Raw genomic sequence first — 21173 nt, forward strand, 5'->3', positions numbered from 1 at the left:
ATCATTTTTGAAGTATTATTCCTCACCTGGGGTTTGAGCTGGCTAATTGGTTTCCAGTCTCGTTCAACACGCTGCAGAGGTACCGTGGTCCCATAGTGTTTCTGCTTTGCTGTTGGTCTGTGTTGAACATTCGTGCCCACATGATTCCCTGTAAGAGAGAAATTAAATTAATACCAAATGAGAATACACGGAAAACTTCAAAGCATTCCTCCTTTATTCAATCCTTTTAGTATCTGCGATAGAAGTCCATCTCAACGGAGACAAACAAAAGAAATATTCTTTAACTAATATTCCACAAACAGCACCGATAATGAATTCCTCCCTGCTATTAAAGGCCCGAGCCAGGGGTTCATGAACAGCCTCAGGAAACAACTTGACAGTGCAGCTGCCTTTTAATACAAAGTATCACTTAAACAGAATCACAGCATTTGTATTTGATGGCCTTTCTGTGTCTCAGCACACAAATAATGTCCTCTGAATGCCTTTGTTTTTCATAACTAACAATTATCGAGGCTGACAAAATGCCATCTCAAACGCATCCTCGCTTTTCCTGAACATATGTTCCCCTCCCCTTTATAGGATGGAGCCTGTCTCCTCTTCCATTAAGATGTGAATACAACAGCACTAATCAGCACTCTCACACATCAGGCAATGAGTGTCGTTAGCCCATGTGGTGGAACCGTAAACACCCCCTCTGCCACTCTCAGTTCTTCAGGAACGGAGAGTTCGAAGTGAAGAGAGACTGGATTTGCTGCTGCTGTGATAACTCAAACACTCCAATGTTCCCCAGCATGCTTTTTATCTCCTTTCTCTGTTCAAACATGGAGTTATTAACCATAGAGTGTGTATAAGAAGAGGACATAGCCCCAGGTTTTGAAAGCAAAGCCAGTACTCAAAGTTTTATGAGCTTTACTCCTGCATTATTTCTAACTGCCAGCAGGGGGAGACTCTACAGGTTGCAAAAATAATTTAGATTGTATCAAACCAGATAAAAACAGATTGACCAACTGAGTTTTGGGTTTATAGCTAGCTCAAGTCTCTCTTACTGCAGAATGATGTTCCTTTGAGACACAATGGTCCCATTTAGAATAAAGTTCACTATGTTCCCAATATGCTTTGGGGTGTGGTGACTTTGTGATTAACCAGCCAACCATGCTAGAGACACAAGGCTCTTAAATACTGCCACTCTGGTTTTGCCTAAATAAGGGCATGGCTGACTTGACTTACATGTGGGCACACTGTAGCTGTTAGCAAAGAGGCTAAAGAGCCAACTCAATCTAGTATGACTCTTTGCGTCATACTAGATCGACCAAAGTCAGGTTGAGTCATTAAAGCATTCAATATGCCGATGATAGGCTTCAAAGCTCTGCCTCAGAAACAAATGGGCGACCTCACAGAGACTCAGTTCATTTATCATACAGCCTGTGATGTGGATTCCCACACTGAGACACCAGTAGAACGCTGTTGCAGGATTCAATGTGTCATGTGACAGCTCTCACAGGGCTAGCTTGTTGTTTTCCTTTTCTGGTTCTGGTTCTGTTTTTGTCTTCCTGTTGGTCACTGGTGAGCCAGATTTTGCCACACCTGGGAATTCACGGCCAGTCTCCCTTAAGATCTGGCAGTCTCTCCATGTGGCCAAATGGTTTTTTTTATTGGCTTCGGCCATCTTCGTAGTTTATTTCAACAGGCTTCAAACATCTTCCACTCACCCAATGACTGACACTGATTTAATGACACACACACCTAATTCTCTTAATACATTTTTGAGTTAATGGCACATTCTTTTCAAGTGGCAACCTCCGGTCTCAAACTATGAAGCCCATGCCGAAGTGTTATAGACTACAATTCATCGACAATATGCTTGAGGCTGGCTGCAGAAACACATAGACATGAATGGGAAAAAGACGATCTTTGCAGCATTAATAAACATGTTTATAACCTGGTTAAAAAAACGGCTTGGCTACAGTAGCTAATTTCTCTCTTGGCACAGACTGTACGGTTGGTGAATTTTTTTCTAACACAACAGTTCAAAAGATATGAAGATTACAAGTTTTTGCCCAAATAAAGATGTGACTGATGCGACTCCCGGCCGGGAACACATAGCTGTTGGCTAAGAGGCTCAAACTCCGCCCCTTTACGTCACACTATGCCTGGTTGAGTTCTGCATTTCCAATATGGCTGCCACCATTGATTGGCTTCAAAACAGTGCTCAGGAACAGATGGATGACGTCACGGATACTACGTCCATATTTTATACAGTCTATGATTCTTTTATAATAAAGTTCAGCATCATCATGTTGTATTGTGATGGCTGAACTCCATTCCAGCAGTGTTGCAAAACTACAGTGCGTAAGATGCTACAGCAATGTGTGTACACCCAGTTGTCCACAAATAGTCACTTCAGGTTTCCGAAAACCAAGATGGTGATAGCTGGCTAGCTGAAATTCTTGGATTTTGGACGTATTGCCTGTCATTCAATGATATAATCATCCATAAATGAAATACCAACATCCCTCCTTGCACGAAACTCCCACCATCCCAAGCAAACCCACTGACATAGCTGCAGTTTCTCTAAATATTACATAATATGATCTAAGAGAGCCCAAATGAAATAGTGAGTAACCAGAGGACATATCTAACAGCGTTCCCTGTAGTAATAAGCTCCCCACAGCAGGGAGGCTATTTCAGAGCCGGGGTCTCTCACTAAAGCAGCAGGGGTTGCTGGAACCATTTGTTATGTTGCAAACATCCTAAATCAAATGTTTGCCTGTTTTCTGTTTTCTTCCACTGATGCTCCACCGAGCGTTTCCAAGCAGCAGGGAAACAGATTTAGTGCGAAGATGATGTCAGTGAACTTGTGAGGAGTTCTGCGTGTGGTCTGGAGCATAATTTATGGTTTGTTTTGAACACGGAACTTTGTAACTTCTTAATTCTGAATCCAATTTCAAACAAATATAAACATAAAACACACTCAAGGGGACACACTCATCACAGATTATTATTACTACCAGCACTTTCGAGGCTTCTCCGTCTGTCATTCTCTCTACGCTTGACTCACCCAGCTAAATTGCTGAGTCTGCTTATTATCCGGCATTAATAACCCACACCAGGCCAAGTCCTCCCCAGCTGAGCTTTTGTTCTGCTTCTCCTCTGAGGGGAAAACCTCCTCCTCTGGAGTCCATCACAGAGCGGCTCCAGCTGATAGCGGAGAGCCAGAGGTGACCAGCTCAGCAGTCCTCATCCAGCAGACCAGCCTGATGATGAGAAGCAGGCTCTGACAAGGACAACCCCGCATCACACATATACACACACACACACACGTATTCAGCAGCAGGGAGAGGCATCTTACCCTCATTAGCCCTAGAAAAACCACACCACCATCTGGGGAGGCGAGGTGGGCATGCTGAGTAAGGGAACCCATGACAGGCTCTGTGAAAAGTGCGGGTGGATACCAAAACAAATGAGGGGAAAAAAAACAGAGAAATTCTGACTGAGAAAAGGTCAAATTCCAAACTGTGGTTAGCCAACTTATGAGGCTAACACACACAGATGGAACTGCTATCGTCTTTTCACATCAACTTTGAACACAAGGTTGACAACCAGGCCTGTGTTTTTTTCCCCTGACTTCAAAGTCGACAATTGAATAACCATTTCGTGAATATGGCGTGCAATAAGATTTAATTCCCGCTTATAAATGGCAATATATTAGTGGAAACAGTCTGCAGGCCCTTATTTTTTTTCCCTCTCTGTGTGCTTGGGAGAAACATTTGGTAAAGTTGGAGCGTGGCACGGCTGCTGTGTTTGGACTGTGTAAGTGGATTTTGTTAGCTAGACTGTTACAAGAGCCACCAGAAGCACTAAGGGAGCGGTAAAAAGTGGCACCAGAACTTGGAGCCTTATTTATATGTTCAATAAAGGAGAGTGTAAACAGAGGTCTTAATAAAGCAGAGTTCTGGCCCTGATGGGCTCCCTTTATGCTCCCGTGTACACAAAGAGATTTTGTGCCATTTATATGGCCTCAATAAAGCCAGTGCTAGGTTGGAGGGTTGTATGAATGTGTGTGTGTGGAAACCTGACTGTGTTTGTGTTTCTTCGCGTGTGGGTGAAATGTGATACAGACCTATGACTGAATAAGGTAATAAAATTTGCTCTCCCTAGTGATGTTGTTAAGAAAGAACAACAAGTTCTACTATGTCCAGCCATTGTTTGGTTGTTTTACACAGTGTAGTTCAATAATGAAGAGTAGTGTATTCAGAGTTAGCATGGATTTGCAGGTAAAAGCTCCTTGAATGACTTTGCCTGGAAAGATTTTTAAGCATATAAAAGGTTCCTCAATTAGGATTTGGAGTTCCTTTAAACATGGGTTGCTGCAACGCTTCAGTTTAGAGGTCTAAATTGCTAGTTTCCAGTCTTCTCTGATAGAGTGTGATATCAATTTTGAACATTTTGGTCCATATAGAGTTAAATCCAAAGCAAGCATGGTATGTGGCAGGGCATCCATCATCTTGTCCCCAGTTGGTCAATCCTGGCTCCAAGAAACATAACGCCAAGAATGGCTTCAACAGGAGTGTTCACTAACCAACGTGATGTCACCCACCTTTTTCTGAAGCGCTGGTATTTCCGGAGCCAGCCTCATGTGGATCCACAATGAACTGCAGTTTTTAGCACTTCCACATTGGACTCATATTTTTAGACCGGAGGTTGCCGCTTGGTTTGAACACCAGTGATTTGATTTAAATGACGTGATCGACTCAAGACATTAAGTCACATCATAGGACACATGAGACTTGATAGCAGAATCGATAAGCTCAAACATTATTGATTTTCAGGTTTAAAAAATGTGGAACCAGATTTCAATCCCCATCTCTGCTGCTCAGCAATAAGAACAAATTGGTTAAAACATTTTTGATTTCAAGACATCTTACTGTGATGCAACACAACATTTCATTCATGTTAAATCCTAAAAAAGGTTGCTGTCTTTAGAGGTAAGCTAAGTCGTTTCTTTCTGGTGAATAATTTTCTTTATTCCAATCAGCCCTCCACACGAAACCTCTGACCTATAGTCTATTAGCTCCAGCTCCAAGGGACCAGATGACCTTCCTCAATTCTTTGCACATCTCAAAACGTCCTCTCTGACTGCTCTCCCACACCTCCAGCCTTCACTCTCCTCCCCCAAAACAAACCAACAACTGTTCGGCTTTATTAAACCCCAGAGCCTGCTTTCTCACAACTCCCTCCTGGACAGGCAACCATGAAATAACGTATTCATAACAATCTTTGCTTTTCCAACACAAATGGCGTGCTGTTCTTTTCATCTGCACACTCGATGAGGCCATGCCCTCGACATGTGTGCACGTCCTCTGAGATGGGATACAGCCTATACATACATGCACACATCAATGAAGGGCACTCATAGCTGAAGTCACCCTTGCCTGCAGCACACAAGGACACACTTAAAAATCACTTCCTTCTTGAAGATTTTAAAAAATATGACAGATTGAAAATGAAAAACAACATCTTTAGTGGTTTGACTGAGTTTTTTGAACCACAAAATCCCCCAAATTATGCGAAAAACAAGGAAACACGCTTGAGATGATTCCAGCATTGTTTGACTTGAATGGACACTGTTAAGTTACTGAAACCTCCGAACGGACATGAGCTGGAAATATGAGCATGTGGGATTAATTAGGGCAGGGGGGTGATGACTTTAAATTGGCTGGTTTCAGCCAGAACTATGACACAACAAATAAGGTTTAAGAAAATGAAACACGCAGCTCTTTCCTGGTTCCATATGGAGGTGTATTCCTGACCAAACAAATCTAATAAAGTGATCACTTCGTCTCCATCAAGTGTGTGTATCCATGGCTGTTTTTATTGTGACTCGGTGGATGTCTTTAATCAGAGCACTGGCTTGTTTTGCTGGAAATGTTCCAGCAAAGTTTCCAAGCCAAAATTGGTCCTGACATCAGCCCATGAGGAACAACTTGGTGGATGTTTATGGCTATTGTTAATTTAATAACCTGTGATTGACAGGCATATCACGAAATCAATTTATCCCCAATCAGGGGGGCTAAGTTATGCTAATTCAAACAGAATGGTGATTGGGCACAGTGTGATGAATGATACATTGGGAGGACGAGTCATCATGCAGACACTCTTATGAATGACCTTGGAGACAAAAGCAGTGGGTGTACTTCAGTGTCTCTTTTTCTCGCCTTTATTATCTTCTCCAGGCCAGTGACTAATCACTATTGACAGTTCAATCACCTTAGAAATGGCAGTTCAAATGAGACTTCTTTATTCCATTAATCAATGCATCATTTTTTCGTTTAAATATTTAGCCGACGGGAAAATTGCCCATCTGATGTCCAAGAGACAGACACATCCTAAATCTGTTTGATCTGGTGGACGTGCAATGCAAAAACTTAATTGACTTGTTCAGAAGTGATGAGCCGAGGTATTAATGAGGAAGTCCATGGAGAAATAAAATAATGCTCAATAGAAAGTATTTGCTGTTTTTAAATTGGGGGTAAAGTCCGAGCCTTCTTACTAGTCATCCAGTTGTGTTAAATACTTGATTCTGATTGGTCAAAACCCTGTAATTAATGGTTATTAATTATAAACAGCAAGAGCAATGGTAGGGACAACTAGATCACACATCACATCAATCGTATCCACGAAAAGGAGTGAGCATGTTCATAAAGTTTATGATTTCACCTCTTCCTGTTGACCATGTGGCAAAAATGTTACCTTCTGATAGCATCAGTTGATTACATGGAGGATAAATTCAATATTACCGTCAACATATTTGTAGAGCACAAAACTTAAGATTCATGGCTAATGACCAGACAACAGAAGAGAAAGGAATACAAGAGACAGGAAGCAGAAACCCCCCACGGAAGCCAGCGAGAAGCAGCAGGGACATAAATGGCAGAAAGTTTTCAACTTGCAGCCACCAGTAACAAATACTAAAAGAAACCCAACAAATGTTATGCTAACCCCAACCCTTAGATTTTGGCTGCAGGTATCAATATCCTATTCTCCAACTAATCATCGTATCTTCTTTCTGTCTCTCTGGCTGCCCACCAATGAATCTGGCCCTGCGCAAGGTTTCTGCCTGTTAAAGGTATTACCCTGCCACTGCTCTAAGTTGCTACCTTGTGGTGGATTAATGTTGAGTCTCTATAAATAATATAACAAAAACTATGGTCTAGATCAGGGGTTCCCAAACTTTTCAGCCCGTGACCCCCAAAATATGAGTGCCAAAGACTTGTGACCCCCTCGAAGGGGTTAAATGTTGCTTCATACTTCAAAATTAGTTTACCTGCATGTACATGTGGCTGTGTTTCCTGTGCTGTTGTGAATTAACCTGCTGCTACAGATCCTTTTGTTAATGAAATGTTAGCTAACCCTAACCTTAGGAGTCATCTGGCAACATAGAAAGGCAGAAAACTAATGAAATGTACTTATTTGCAGGGTTTTATTTAAAATGTAACTACTATTTTTGTCTATACTTTACAATAATGGGTAAAATAAGCAAATTTAGATTACTTTTCTGGAAGACATCTTGCGAACCCCCCATTGGTGTCTTGCGACCCCCCTGGGGGTCCTGACCCACACTTTGGGAACCCCTGGTCTAGATTGATCAACCTTGTTCCTTGGGACTTTTTTTCTGGAGCCACAGTTCAGGGTTCATAAGGGAGCAAGGGTGAAAAGTGCCTGGTAATCTTAGCTTGACTCTACAGTAAACATTTGACCCATTTAGGGACATTAAGTCAACACCCTGAGGGTCTAACTAGGAAACGTAGAAACCTTTGGGTGACATCATTGTAATAGGAGTCTGCACAGAGGGGAGGGAGGCTCTTCTTAAATCAAATATAACAAGGTAGCAGTGTGGCAAAGTTAACTGAATTTAAGGTGTGAAATGTTTTTAGGGTCATAATCAGGCTGGGATCCCTCTGCGGGTAAATAGCCCCTTTGTTTGTTCTCTCTCTTTCTCTGTTTCTCTACCCCCACCTTGTACACCAGACTCTTTTACTGTCAACCAGCCCGATGTCAGCACATAATTACCTTATGGGAAATAGATGGTCCTGCTAGCTAAATCCCCCCCTGGCTCAGCAGGAGGTTAATGTCGTCCCAGAACCGGTGACGTTACGCCCCTGGCGAGTGACACCGCAACACCTCCCAAGCTGCCGTGCGCGTTCCCTGGCGCTGAGCATGTGTGCCTCAAGAAAAAAGGTCGGATAGGAAGAGCGTCTGGGGGTAAAACTGTGTGAAAGCTTGTAAATATGGTCTCTATGATGGATTACATTTGCAGTGCCCTGAAACTCCTCTGTCATGGGAAGCACATGTTTGGCTTGCTTTCAAAACACAGAAAAACTAGAGAAGAAATGCTCCAGAGTAGGATTTTCAAGTTTGTTAAATGAGGTGGGGGGGCTTATAATAACCTCAGAGAAGATAAAGGCTTAAAAAGGCACCGAGCTTAAGGCTTAAAACAACAAATACTACTTTCAGTGTTTGATGAAACTGAATTAGTTGTGTAACTTGTATCAACAGGGTGAAATGTTTTAATGTTTCAACTCATTTCATTAAAGTTATTCATCAAACAAAAATGTGAAACATTAACTTTTCTTACTTTGAGAGCAGATACAGATCTAAGGAGGTCTCATTCAGGGAAAATAAGTAATTTTTGCTCTTGGATTTAATGATCCATGCTTCATTCACATGTCTAGGAATTGGAAAAGTGTCTGCATGTATTTTCTCTACTAAGACAGAAAAGCAACTTTTGTTCTAAGCTTTTAGTGCCTCTGCATCTCCCTGACCAGTAAGGACCTATGTCCACAAACTGCGTTTTTTGTGGTGGCCACGCCTATCTCCTTTACAAAAACAAATGCAGATCAGTTTTTAGGGTTAGTCCCTAAAATTGTCCCTAATCGGCCAATCAAAATCAAGAAGGGCAAGACTCTGAATATAACATTTTCAACATTGTTTTTTAGGGTAAATTTTTTATGCCAGGTTACAATTCTTTTTTAACTTATTTTTTATGATGGCCTTGAATAAACGCAAGTATAAAGCAGTTTAAAACGGGCATAGCAGTCATTCCCAAATGAGGTGGAAGTGCCGTGAAACATCTTTCATAACCTAGCAACAGTATGTGCCAATACGCTCTGAAATTGACATTGATGTAAACAGACCCTAACATGAGCATTTATTGACACCCTGCAGATATCCATTAACCCTCCTGTTATGTTGTGGGTCAAATTGACCCTTTTTAAAGTCTATTTTAGGCAATATATGCCTTCCAAACCAGCTAACAGCATAAAAATCTGGGCAGCATGTGACAGAAGAGGTGTCGTGTTAATTTATCACATCACTTCATAAAAAATTCAAAATGTAAAATAAAATAAACAAAAATCTATGTCATGTAAAACTATTGTATTTAAATTTAGGGCTTTCCAATTTACATAAAAAAAAAGTTTAACTGTGAGAATTAAAGAACACTAATGGACCAAATCTGGATTTAAATGGTTAGTAATGGAGTTAATAATTAGATTTTTTTTAAAAATGTGTATTGGGATTTTTTGGGGTTCTGACACTTTTGGATAATTGAATATGCCCCAGGTCAAATTGGCCCAGGAACATTATAGCTCTTCCAGAGAAACTAACATAACAGGAGGGTTAATGCTATAAATGTAGACTTTCTTCACTTCCCAAAGCTATGACCTTTAAACCAAGTATTGCTGGATTAGTCCACTCTTCATGTTACCATGCACACCAAGTCAAGAGAGTTCATCTCCTAAAGATATTTTAAATTCATTTTATTAAAAGGATCTCTCCTATCCTGACCCGTAAGCCCTCATTAACACCAATACTGGTAAGTGAAGTGAAAAAACTGTTCATGGTTTGTTTTCAGAAAACAGGCTAAGAACAAATGTACTCTACAGAGAACAATATTTCAGTAATAATAACATTAATAGTGAAAATCTGAAATTTGAGGCAGTAGCTTGAGCCCAAAGCGGTACAACATAATCAAAAACTGCCATTTTGAGTATGTGAAACACTACACCCAATCCAAACTTTTAACAATCTAGGACTGGTCAAAGTTGTACCTTAAAACTTTGCACCTATTTGATGTGCTGCTCGCTCCGCTTCACTTAAAAATACATCACAGGTCGGCCTGTGGAACCAAACTCAGAGAGAAGCAGACAAAGCAACTGGCAGCAGCAGAACTTCATTTGGTCCAATTTGTTAGAAACTCACCCAGGTGGGAGGTGACCGGTCTCTTTTTCTGAGAACACATCTCCCCATTAGGAATCACATCACTGCTTTTCCCTTCTTGTTGGACGATAGGCAGGTGGATGGATAAATGCTGTATACCAGGCTGGAAAATGGATGATCTGGTGCCAAGGCACAAAATGTTATGTTTTAAATCTTAGGGGAGACAGTTGCAGCTCAAACTAAATCCTGATTACTTGTCCCTACTCATCTTTGATTTTAAAAAGGCAGGTGCAGATATGATTTCGAAAGAAATGTACCATGTGAAAGAGATGATGATTGAGAATGATTTCAGAAGACTGCTTAGATGGTCACTGTAAAAACTCTATGAGATAAGAACACATCTATTTTGTGATTACAGCTTGATATTCTGCTGCCATATCAGCCAAATAATCAATTACTGATGTGATTTAAGCTGTATTCTTGGTTATATAGCAAAGTTAACATTCCATAATTTAATATTTTTCCACTACAAATCTATCAAATGTGTGCAGGTTTACTTAAAAAATATCGCTTGCCCAGTTCTGTATAAAAAAATTAGCAACTAACTAACTTTTGGCGAACAAATATAGCCTTAAGCAACTAACAAACTTTGAGTTAACATATGTAGCCTTGAGAAACTAGCAAACTTTGAGCAAGTTCATCTTGAACAACTTGAGCTAAAGAGACATTTAGTACATAGTACATTAGGGAGCTTGAGAACTACTGTACCTTTAGAAAAACAGTTAAACATTGGTTAAAAACAAGCCAGTCATGTACTCATGAATAATCTGTTTTCTCACTTGATGTCCGTTCCTGGGGGCTTTGGCCTCACCTTCCATTCTGTTTTTATAATGTCGTGTTAATTGTTTCGTGATATCCTGTAATTTTAAAACTTGTTTTATGTTTTATGTGAGTACCTGCCTTAGGACTACGGATGAAATTTAGCTATTGAGGCATACTGTTGAAATGTTGATTAATGTGCATTGTCCCAATCAAATAAACTCAAATTTAATTAAAGGACTTGGTGGAGATCAAACCAGAACTTAAAAGTAAAGTAGATGTTTGGCTACAAGGTGTTTTGCTACTTTGTTAGCCACAACAATGTTTGGCTATAAATTTGACAGCAAAATGAGATAGGCAATATACAGACTAAGTTGACACAGTCAAAAAACATCCATGTGTTTGACTGAAACTTTGGCGATGGATCAGTTCTGTGAAATTTTTCGTTAGCATTATGCTACCACTAAATGGTAAAGTGTATAGGAATGGGAATTCATGGCCTTATTTAGTGGTCAGATCATAGAATGTATAAATAATGGACGCAGTATCCGTGACGTCACCCATCTGTTCCTGAGCGCTGTTTTGAAGCCAATCAACGGCGGCAGCCATATTGAAAATGAGGAACTCAACCAGGCAGAGTGTGACGTAAAGAGGCGGAGTTTGAGCCTCCTAGCCAACAGTTATGTGTTCCCGTGCAGGAGTCAAGTCAGTCATGTCCTTATTTGGGCAAAAAATTCATAATCTTAATATCTTCTGAACCGTCACGTTAGAAAAAATGTCACCCCCCGTACAGTGTGTGCCGATAGAGAGATTAGCTATGTAGGGCCAAGCCGTTTTTTGAACCAGGCTGTAAACATGTTTATTAATGCTGCAAAGATCGTCTTTTTTGAATTGGTGTCTATGTGGTTTCCGGTGTTTCTGCAGCCAGCCTCAAGCGGATTCTCACAATGAATTGCAGTTTATAACACTTCCGCATGGGCTTCATAGTTTGAGACTGGAGGTTGCCACTTGAGTCAGAGTCTAGATTGAAATACTTCTTTGATCACCCCTCATGGACAACGGCCTTCAAGGACAAGAAGCTGCTGTGATGCATGATATGTATGATCCTACATTAGTCAAGTATTTACTATCAAAAACTTATTTCAATACAAATCATTTCGCATACAACAACCACTCCCTTCTCCTTCTCTAGAAATATGGCAGTGCAAGATGATGGCCTTCATGGAAGTGGAGCAGAGCCGAAGGGGTTAACTGTCAATGACTTTTTGTGAAACACCGATGGAGTGAAACTTGAATGAACCCAGATAGAAGATATCCGAGCCAGCTGAGCCCTCTGACCAGACAAGAGTAAGGACGCTCTGGGAGAGCTGTGCTGAGCTCGACTCTGACCTGTCTGGGTGTGAAAGTCCAGAGCCAAGATCAGGTTTCAACATTGTGTGTTGAACTGTTTTTGGGTGGGGGGGGGGGTCATTTGAGTCCAACGACGAAATTAATACAACACATGTAGGGTCAGGCCACAAGAGCGCAGTCCAGATATTTTCCCCTTCCTATATAAATATCCCCACTGCGGAACAGCAACTGGTTGATCAATCTGTCTAAATGCACAACCGTACGTGAGCCAACTCTTCTTACCAGCCTCCTGGGTCCTTACTATCCCCAAACACTCATCTGGAAGATCTGAATCCATTCAAAGTGCAAAGATACTAAATGCCTCTGACTTGAGATGGGTCACATCGCAGTGATAATGTCTCTCTTGGGGAGGACACTGCTCGCTAAAGGAATGTTTTACTACAGTCCAAAAATATATTCTCAGCTCAGTTTTCATTTGTCTGAGCATGCAGCACGCAAGCTGCACGCATCGCTTGAGGGTAAGAGAGTCATGTTGGCTGAAGCAGTACAGCTGGCTAGTAAATACTGGCTGACACTAAGTGTGTCAACCATCGGAGGAAATCATTCACAAACCATCCCCGGCAAAGACAGCAACATGCACAAGACAGACAGGGGGAGGGAAAAACGACAAGGGAGCTCAAATAAGGGTGTCATGAAATATGGATGCCAACATGACGTTGCATGGCGCTGAGCTGCTCCATCTTTTCTTAGCAGCCTTGAATTCCTGACAGCAAAGACAAAAGTGCAGTCTGGAGGCAGAGGGAGAGTCATAAAAAGGAGCACTAATGAGTCCCAGTCATTGCGCTTTTACATGATGTAAGCTGCAACTAATTATTCCATTAATCAAACAATCTTTTAGTCTGTTAAGTGTGCAGAGAAGAATGTGGGGGATTCAATGAAAGTCCAAAAAAAGTTTGAGACATGGTCAGCGTGAAGTAGACATTAAGTCCCATTTTAGAGTCTGGAAACTGCAAATACATGCCCTTTTTCCTGAATTTCCAAGAGGATTAACATACTATTATTACATTTAAGATTAAATGTTGTACCATGACTGATGCATTAAGATTTTATTTTGATCAGGGAAAATAACTCGCCACCCAAAGCAATTTTGGTCCCGCAACTTTGGCACCAATCTTCCCCAACTTCGAACAAAAGTCTGCAAAGGCTGGATTTTCTTTGATGGTTCCAAAGATTATAGAGATTGTGAAATTATGGCACGCTGCTGAGCATGATGGGCCGTGGTTGTCATCACCAAGTACATGCACACGAACAAACTCTGTCTGTTATTTTATCAGTTTTGGTTTTTTTTAAATATTTTTTTGGCTTTTTTGCCTTTATTTTTTTAGGACAGCTGAAGAGAAACAGGAAATGTGGGGATTGGAGAGTGGGGGAAGACATGCAGGAAATGGTCGACCGGCTGGGAATCGAGCCGGCGACCCCTGCGACAAGGACTGTAGCCTCTGTATGTGGGGCGCTTAGACCGCTAGGCCACAAGCGCCCTGTTATTTTATCAGTTTTGTCTGCAGGTCTGAAAATCCAGAATCCCGAAAAGAAAAAGAAAACTTGTTGAAGACATTTCTATGGGAAGAATAAACTTAATTTATATTTAAATAAGAGTTAACATAGGAGTTTCCTTGTTTTAACACCCAAAGCTCCATCACATGAGGTCCTTTGGGTTTTTTTCCATGTATGAAATGAAACAAAATCACATCCCATGATCAATTTTTCCCAGCTCGATTATTAGATCTGCTGTGGCACTCTGTAACACAGCAGCACTGCCATACCATGACGATTTCTGAAGTTTCTGAACAAACGAAACAGGCCAGATACCAGAGTATGTTCATGTATGGGTACCTTATTTGTTGTCATGTGTGTGGTTTCTCACATTCTGTAACATCTGATTAGACTTTGAAAATCTTTTCATGAGGGTCAGGCTTTAGGTCCAAGTTGGCTCAGCCAATCACGCCTGAGTGTGGATTTGAGGCTGCAGCACATCAAAGACAGAGCAGTCACTCAAATTAACACCGTGTTGAAGTAAGTGTCATAATAGACGTGCTTCCTCCCTCGTGCTGTTATCATCAGATTTCATGAAGCTTGGCCAAACTTTGGTTTGTTGCGGTCCGCCATGATCCTCTACTTGCAACTTTGTTGACATGCTGCGTCACACGTAACACGTAATGTTACGGCAACACAGCAAGTCCTGGCAGATGAGGAAAACTTTCTGTGGACTGCAAAATTCTTAATGAGGTTTAATCATGAGAGATTTATGCCACTGTTAGGAACCAAAAAGCAGAACTGAAAAGCACGTTCGATTCCACAAATATGATACATTTGGAACCAGTTCCAGAATGGAACCCAAGCCTAATGGCAAAAAAAATATCTATGTCTGATAGATTTAACTTTAAATTAGCTTTGTCTTTACAATTCATTCAGGGATCCCACTCTTTTCCAGAGATCATTTTCCAGGACATTTCAAGGAAATTTTCAGTGATGACCAAGCTGGTATGACAGTCTAAATTTAGTTCCTAATTTAGTTCCTAAATAATCTAATGTGTTTGTCTCAGTGGAAGTCTACATTGAAGACATGCAGTCTATTGCTATCATTGAAATCATCTCTTACATGCTTAAAAATGATGGCAAATTGATTATAGAATAATGCAACCACAGATGTACAGCCCTTCACTTTATAGTGCAACCAAGCAACAATGATGGGCAACTCTCATCTCAGCTTTCTCTTTTCTCAAAAATTATAAAATTAAAAACAAAAGAGCCAGCAAAAGACTCTGGAAGCTGCCTTAGTGAAATAAATAAATAATAATAATAATCAGAGGATCAGTGCATAAATTGACCTAAATAGATCTGAATGACAAAAATGGCCACAAATGTTTACTTGTTCTCCCATTTTCCAGGTGTTTTCCAGGACTGGAAAACTGGTCAACTGTTTCCCAGGTTTTCCAGTTTTTCCAGGACGCGTGGGAACCCTGTTCATTGCAATATATGCGCAGAAATCTGCTTTTAAAGATTGGTGTAGATCACTTAGGTTCCAACGCCATTCTCGATTCTTAAGTTCAAAGTCAAACTGTGCAAGAACAAGGAAATCTTAGCTTTCCCATCTAATAACCTTTTTCACAGGAAGCCTAGAAATATTAGCTGTTTTCCCCAGTGGGTAGGTTGTCTTCAGATTGCCACTTGAATTAGAGATTGCGTGGAGTCAACAATCACCCAGCAGGTCAAACCACTGGATTTGCATTGTCCAAGACTTTCTCAACCCTCTTTCCTCATCCATCTATCTGACTCAGCTAGAATTCCTCAAACAGGTTGCCATCCTTTGAGTAGGTCCTTTCACACACACATACATGATGTGTAGAAGGTGGTTCTCAATGAGTCTGAACCCATGGGAACAGACGCATCAAGGCTAACGTCTGATGAAGCTGAAGCACTGATGAATAAATGAATGACTTCCTGATGCTTGGATCTCACTTTCACTTTTGCTGGTAATTAATTCCCATGATTCTTCTGTATGTGCCGTGACTGTCAGCGTGTTTGGATGTCAAAGTATATCAGTAAGCGCCTACACTCCGTTTTTCTAATCTCCACTGTTGCACATAGAGCCCATCACCTAGGGCATGCAACACTGGTGACTGAGATGTCATGAGCTATCGCCCCAAGGGTTGCAAAAACAGATTGGAACAAACACTCCCTTACACCACTTTTGAACATGTTCCCAGAGCTCTAAAGCAGCTATTGCTCATGTGTGGATGTCTGGATGCAATGATCCAAATAAACTGTCCATAATACAAGTTTCTAAGAAATCCACTCAACTGCTTACGCTCCAACCAACAATGCAACTTTATTTTATGTTTGCCACGAAAATAGCCCTGGAGTTCATCCATAATTTAAACCCTGAAGTATGTTTGAAGTGCCTTGACAAAGTGAAGTTTGCTTCAAGCGCCTGTGAAATGCCTCAAGTGCTACCACTGATTACCAAAAGCAGCTTCAGCATCATCAATTATAAAGCGTCTCCTCTTTTCTCCTGTGAGGTAAAATGGGCTGAAAGCTTGGAATTCTATGTTCTTCTTTTTTTGCAGAGAGGCGTATGTGTGAGAGGACTTTGTGTGTAAAGAAACACAGTGCAGACTGGAGATGATTCATTCTGCCCAAACATGTGTTACAGATCTGTAGGTCTGGTGTACCAACAGAGGATTTTATTTAACCCAAAACAGATCTAAGTCTGCTGTAGTAACAAATGCTTTCACTGTACAGGCACTCACACGAGCTGAAGGGGAGACACATGCAGGGTAGAATAAAGAGAATAAACATGCAGATGCTGACAGGTTAATCTAAGGTTCATAATAAAGCTTTACTTTAAATTTCTAGTCACGTTTCATACTTTTACGCACGGGTCTTTTTGAATTTGGAGCATCTTACCTTCCGTGGATCGGGGAAGCACGCTGTCGCATACCAACACAGTGACAGAAAAAGCCTGAAGTGCTGCCAAAAAAACTAACTTCAGACTCCAGCTCTCGGGATTCATGATGACACCCGGCTGAAGTGTGGACGAGACTGGCCAAGTGTTTCACTGCAGCGCAACCATCATACAACCAACAGTCCTCCAACAGCTGATGCGCACGAGCCACCCCACCAAAATACAAAAACCCACTTCCTGAAATCTGATAGAGTAAATGAGGGGTGCCTTTTAGGAAATCCCAACGACAGCTGATTCAGCTCCGTGCACTTTCCCCCTGCAGAGGTGTCCGGGTCTGAAGCTGCATGACGCGAAAAAGTGAGTGGAAACAGCGCGCGAGGGATGAAAACATTTAGACATCCACAAACCGCTGCTGTCTCAGTCGCCGGCTGGAATGACACCAATTCCAGAGCAATTACCGAGGAGAAGTGTTGTCTTATGAGTGGGGACCATGTGCTTCAATGGAGCCCTCCGCCAGGTCCTAGAGCCGAGTTCAGATCTAATTAAACGAGCAGAAGAAGGCTGACGCAAATTAACCAGGTCCATACACCGGTTTACCTTTCAAAATAAAAGCCCGTAAAATAATGAAAATGCACTTTCTTGATTTGATTTAATTTGATAGAGTTAATTTCGAACATGTTAAAGACACAAAAAGACCCCAAAAAAACAAACGTTATAAAGAATGCAAAAATAATAATAATTATCATAATAATAATAATAATAAATTGTATCCTCACTACTATGACTTATATTCACATATCTGAAAAGGAGCGGGAAGAAGTACAACGTATTAAATCCCACCCCTTCTCCATTATTGATTAATATATATATATATATATATATAATTAAAGCTGCTGTTGGTAGTCGTGATATAAACATCAGTTTGGAGAGAGATTTCGAAGGTCAACACTGCCCCACCACACCAGATTTACCCTAATTCTCATACTTGTTCTATGAGGAAGTAGTGCCGGCTTCCCAGCCAATCAGGACAACCTAGTGGGGGCCGCCACTTGACCAATCAGGACAGAGGGTCAAAGAGTAGCTCTGATTGGTTCATGATAACGGGAACCAAGTGTAATAATAACATTGCTTGATACAAAGGCATTGAAATTGATTTGGCCATAATCTCAAATTACTTAAATTACTGATGTGTACCGATGGGTATTAAAACTTTTTTTCCAAACCCAGCAGAAAAAAAAAATAGTTTTTTACCCCATTCCTACCAACTGCACCTTTAACTTGCTTTATATAATAGTACTACGTATATAAACATACATACATACACTCATAAACATATATACATATACATACACATATGTATATACACATACATGCATGCATCATACATGCATACACATTTGCTTATTGCTTTATATACTAATACTACATAATATAAATGTGTCATAAATATATAAATTCAGTCATTATATGTCTTCCAAACAGACATAAATCAAGGATGTAGAAGGGTTAAATAATAGCTATCTATGTGTGTGTTTGAACCATAGACTGGATAAATAATGGACGTAGTATCCATGATGTCACCCATCTGTTCCTGAGAGCTGTTTTGAAGCCAATCGACGGCGGCAGCCATATTGGAAATGCTGAACTCAACCAGGCAGAGTGTGACATAGTTTGAGCCTCCTAACCAACAGCTATGTGTTCCCGACCGGGAGTCACGTCAGTCATGTCCTTATTTGAGCAAAAACTCATAATCTTAATATCTTCTGAACCGTCACGATAAAAAAAAAATCACCCCCCTACAGTGTGTGCCGATACAGAAATTAGCTTCTTAGGGCCAAGCCGTTTTTTGAACCAGGCTGTAAACATGTTAATTGCAACATTGTGTAACATGTTGTGTAACATTGTGTAACATGTAACAATGCTGCAAAGGTCGTCTTTTTCCCATTCATGTCTATGCAGTTTTCGGTGTTTCTGCAGCCAACTTCAAGCGGATTCTCGATGTATTGCAGTTTATAACACTTCCGCACGGGCGTCATCGTTTGAGACCGGAGATTGCCACTTGGTTTGAACACAATGACTTCATGCCACCCCTGCAGAGGTCTGTGCCTCTGTACGGCCATCCTAGTCACAAAAGTATGGTGGCCCTTATGGGCAAAACACAGCTACATTTCAGGAAACATGACAACATTACACAAAACACAGCAACAGTTCACAAAACAGAAAGGGTAGGGACAATACTCGTTTCTGATTGGACAGAACCTGACAGCTCAACGTCATTTCCTGTTTCTAGTAATACTACTCAGCTGAGTCACTGCATGAATTTTAAACTGAACTGGAAGGAATTAAAGACGAGATGATAATAATAATAATATATTTTATATATATATATAAACTCCTCAAAAAAAGTTTGGAAATGTTATTTCAGTCAATTGTTTTCCCCCTGTAATACCAATACGTTTTGTATTTTATATCATTGGAAAGCCTGATTAGTCACCTTTACAAAGAGGTAAAACTAGTAAGGATTATGCATTTATGGAATAAGCAACACAGCTTAATGTGTGGGTAGCGCCCCAGAAAAAATATCCATAAGTGGTGGTATAAGGTGGTATAAGGTGGTGGTGGTATTAGGTGGTATAAGGTGGTAGCATCTGAGGTTTTTATTGTGAAATGTTGCTGTGTTTTTTCCCTTCAGGGCCACTGTTCAAAAGTCTGGCTCTGCCCCTGATCTAATAGGCATAACTACTTGACTTAAGCTGTGATTAATTTCCATTATTTTAACACAACAGTAAAAAATGGACCCTCTATCAGGATTGTGTTATCAAAATACAAAGAGAGATTTGGACGTTGCATGTCTATGCTGTAATAAAAAACAATTTTAACATTTTAACAATAATTTGGCCTAAAAGGTGCATGTTAAGATTAATGTATGGGCTTTTATTTTGAAATACAATAATAAAACTTCCGGTTTTGCCCTTGAGTAGTTGTTTGAAGCTTTATTGAAACGGCCCGAGGTGCTCACATACTGTAACAGCCCACACTGTGAGTAAATTTGAATAATCTAGCCTGCACAGCCCTAACACACAGATGTTATTATCATGTTGTCTTCCTGTCAGAGTAAACAAAAAGCAGCATTGTGTGAGAGAACTGTAGACTTCCAAGTCCAAAGTAATCTGTTGTACTCGCCTTATCTGTTTCAACAGAAAGGGACTTAACTTGGACTCTTATATTTCACTGACAGCCAGATTCTCAAGGCAGAAGATGTCATCCAGGCACTGTTATGCATTCAAAGTGACTATACATGGACCCACATGCAGTCCCATTCAAAGGCCATGGCTCAACTCAATTATGCCCTTCGTCAATGTGTGGGTTACACTCTGCACTGCTCCACATATCCATCCACTGCAGAGGAGAATACAGGCAGATGTCCTCATGCGGCAGACTGGGTTTCTGAAGGCCCTTATTCTCCAGCGATGGGAGAGAAAAATCAGCATTTCAAGTGCACTGTGCCCCGAGCATGGAGCCCTAAGGTCACAGGAGCACATCCAATCACAGTCTTGCACTATTTAAAATATACAGGATATACGAGGTGCAGCCTTGTGTCAAGATGCTCAGAAAACTCCATCTCTCAAAAGTCTTTCCTCAGGATCAAATATGAACGCAAACAAAAGGAGTATTTCTCTGCATGCTGATTTAGCAGAAACTCGACTATAGGACGGAACAAAGAGCTGATCTTTTGCTCTTTTTTAAGAACCAGGGGAATGTTTGGAGGAAGGCGATAAGATGCAGAGAAGAGCAGGCAGTAAAATATGCCTTTTTATTTGGCTGCCAGGACAGATATAACACAGTGAAAACCCGAGCTATTGCATCTTATTTCTGTTATTTGTCAATGCAGTTTGGAATCAACACGTTTGACTCAGTGGGGTCAGTGTCTCAGTGGGTGGCATGAGATATATCATTCATTTACCCTTTCTGTTACCACTCATATCTACTCTAACTGCCAACAGCAAAGCATCACACAGATGTTATATTCCTGTGTATCATTTTGGAACTGTAAAAAGTAACTTAACTATGACGGAGTGTTAGTGCCACATTATGGAAGATGAGAATTGAAATTTCATGTCTGAATACATACATTTAAGAGAATAAAAACACACAATTTCAAGAATTGAGTCGCAAAAATACGAGAATGATGTCATGCATTTATAAGAAAAAAGTAAGGAGTTAAGTTTATAGTTCCTGCACATGTCTCATTTCTGTGCAGGCAGCTGTCTGGCTGCCCTTCTAATTGCTCTCATTATATGTTATTTGAAATATAGATGAA

General features: G+C 40.7%; 1 protein-coding gene across 2 annotated transcripts in view; it reads right to left on the reverse strand.

Annotated features, from left to right (window-relative positions):
• Positions 1-17386, reverse strand: part of LOC117829572 (disintegrin and metalloproteinase domain-containing protein 12-like) — a 127966-nt gene extending 110580 nt beyond the window's left edge. The window contains exons 1-2 of one of the 2 annotated variants that reach the window (XM_034707135.1): positions 16855-17386; positions 27-148 (exon numbers count right to left, since the gene is read on the reverse strand). In XM_034707135.1, the coding sequence (XP_034563026.1) occupies positions 27-148; positions 16855-16960 (228 nt within the window). In that variant the 5' untranslated portion in view covers positions 16961-17386. Of the gene's footprint in view, positions 1-26; positions 149-10260; positions 10306-16854 lie in introns of those variants that run through there. The other variant, XM_034707136.1, reaches the window with a different exon arrangement.
• Positions 17387-21173: the final 3787 nt, after the last annotated feature.

This window comes from Notolabrus celidotus, chromosome 18 (genome assembly GCF_009762535.1).
Source record: "Notolabrus celidotus isolate fNotCel1 chromosome 18, fNotCel1.pri, whole genome shotgun sequence".
Lineage (NCBI taxonomy): Eukaryota > Metazoa > Chordata > Actinopteri > Labriformes > Labridae > Notolabrus > Notolabrus celidotus.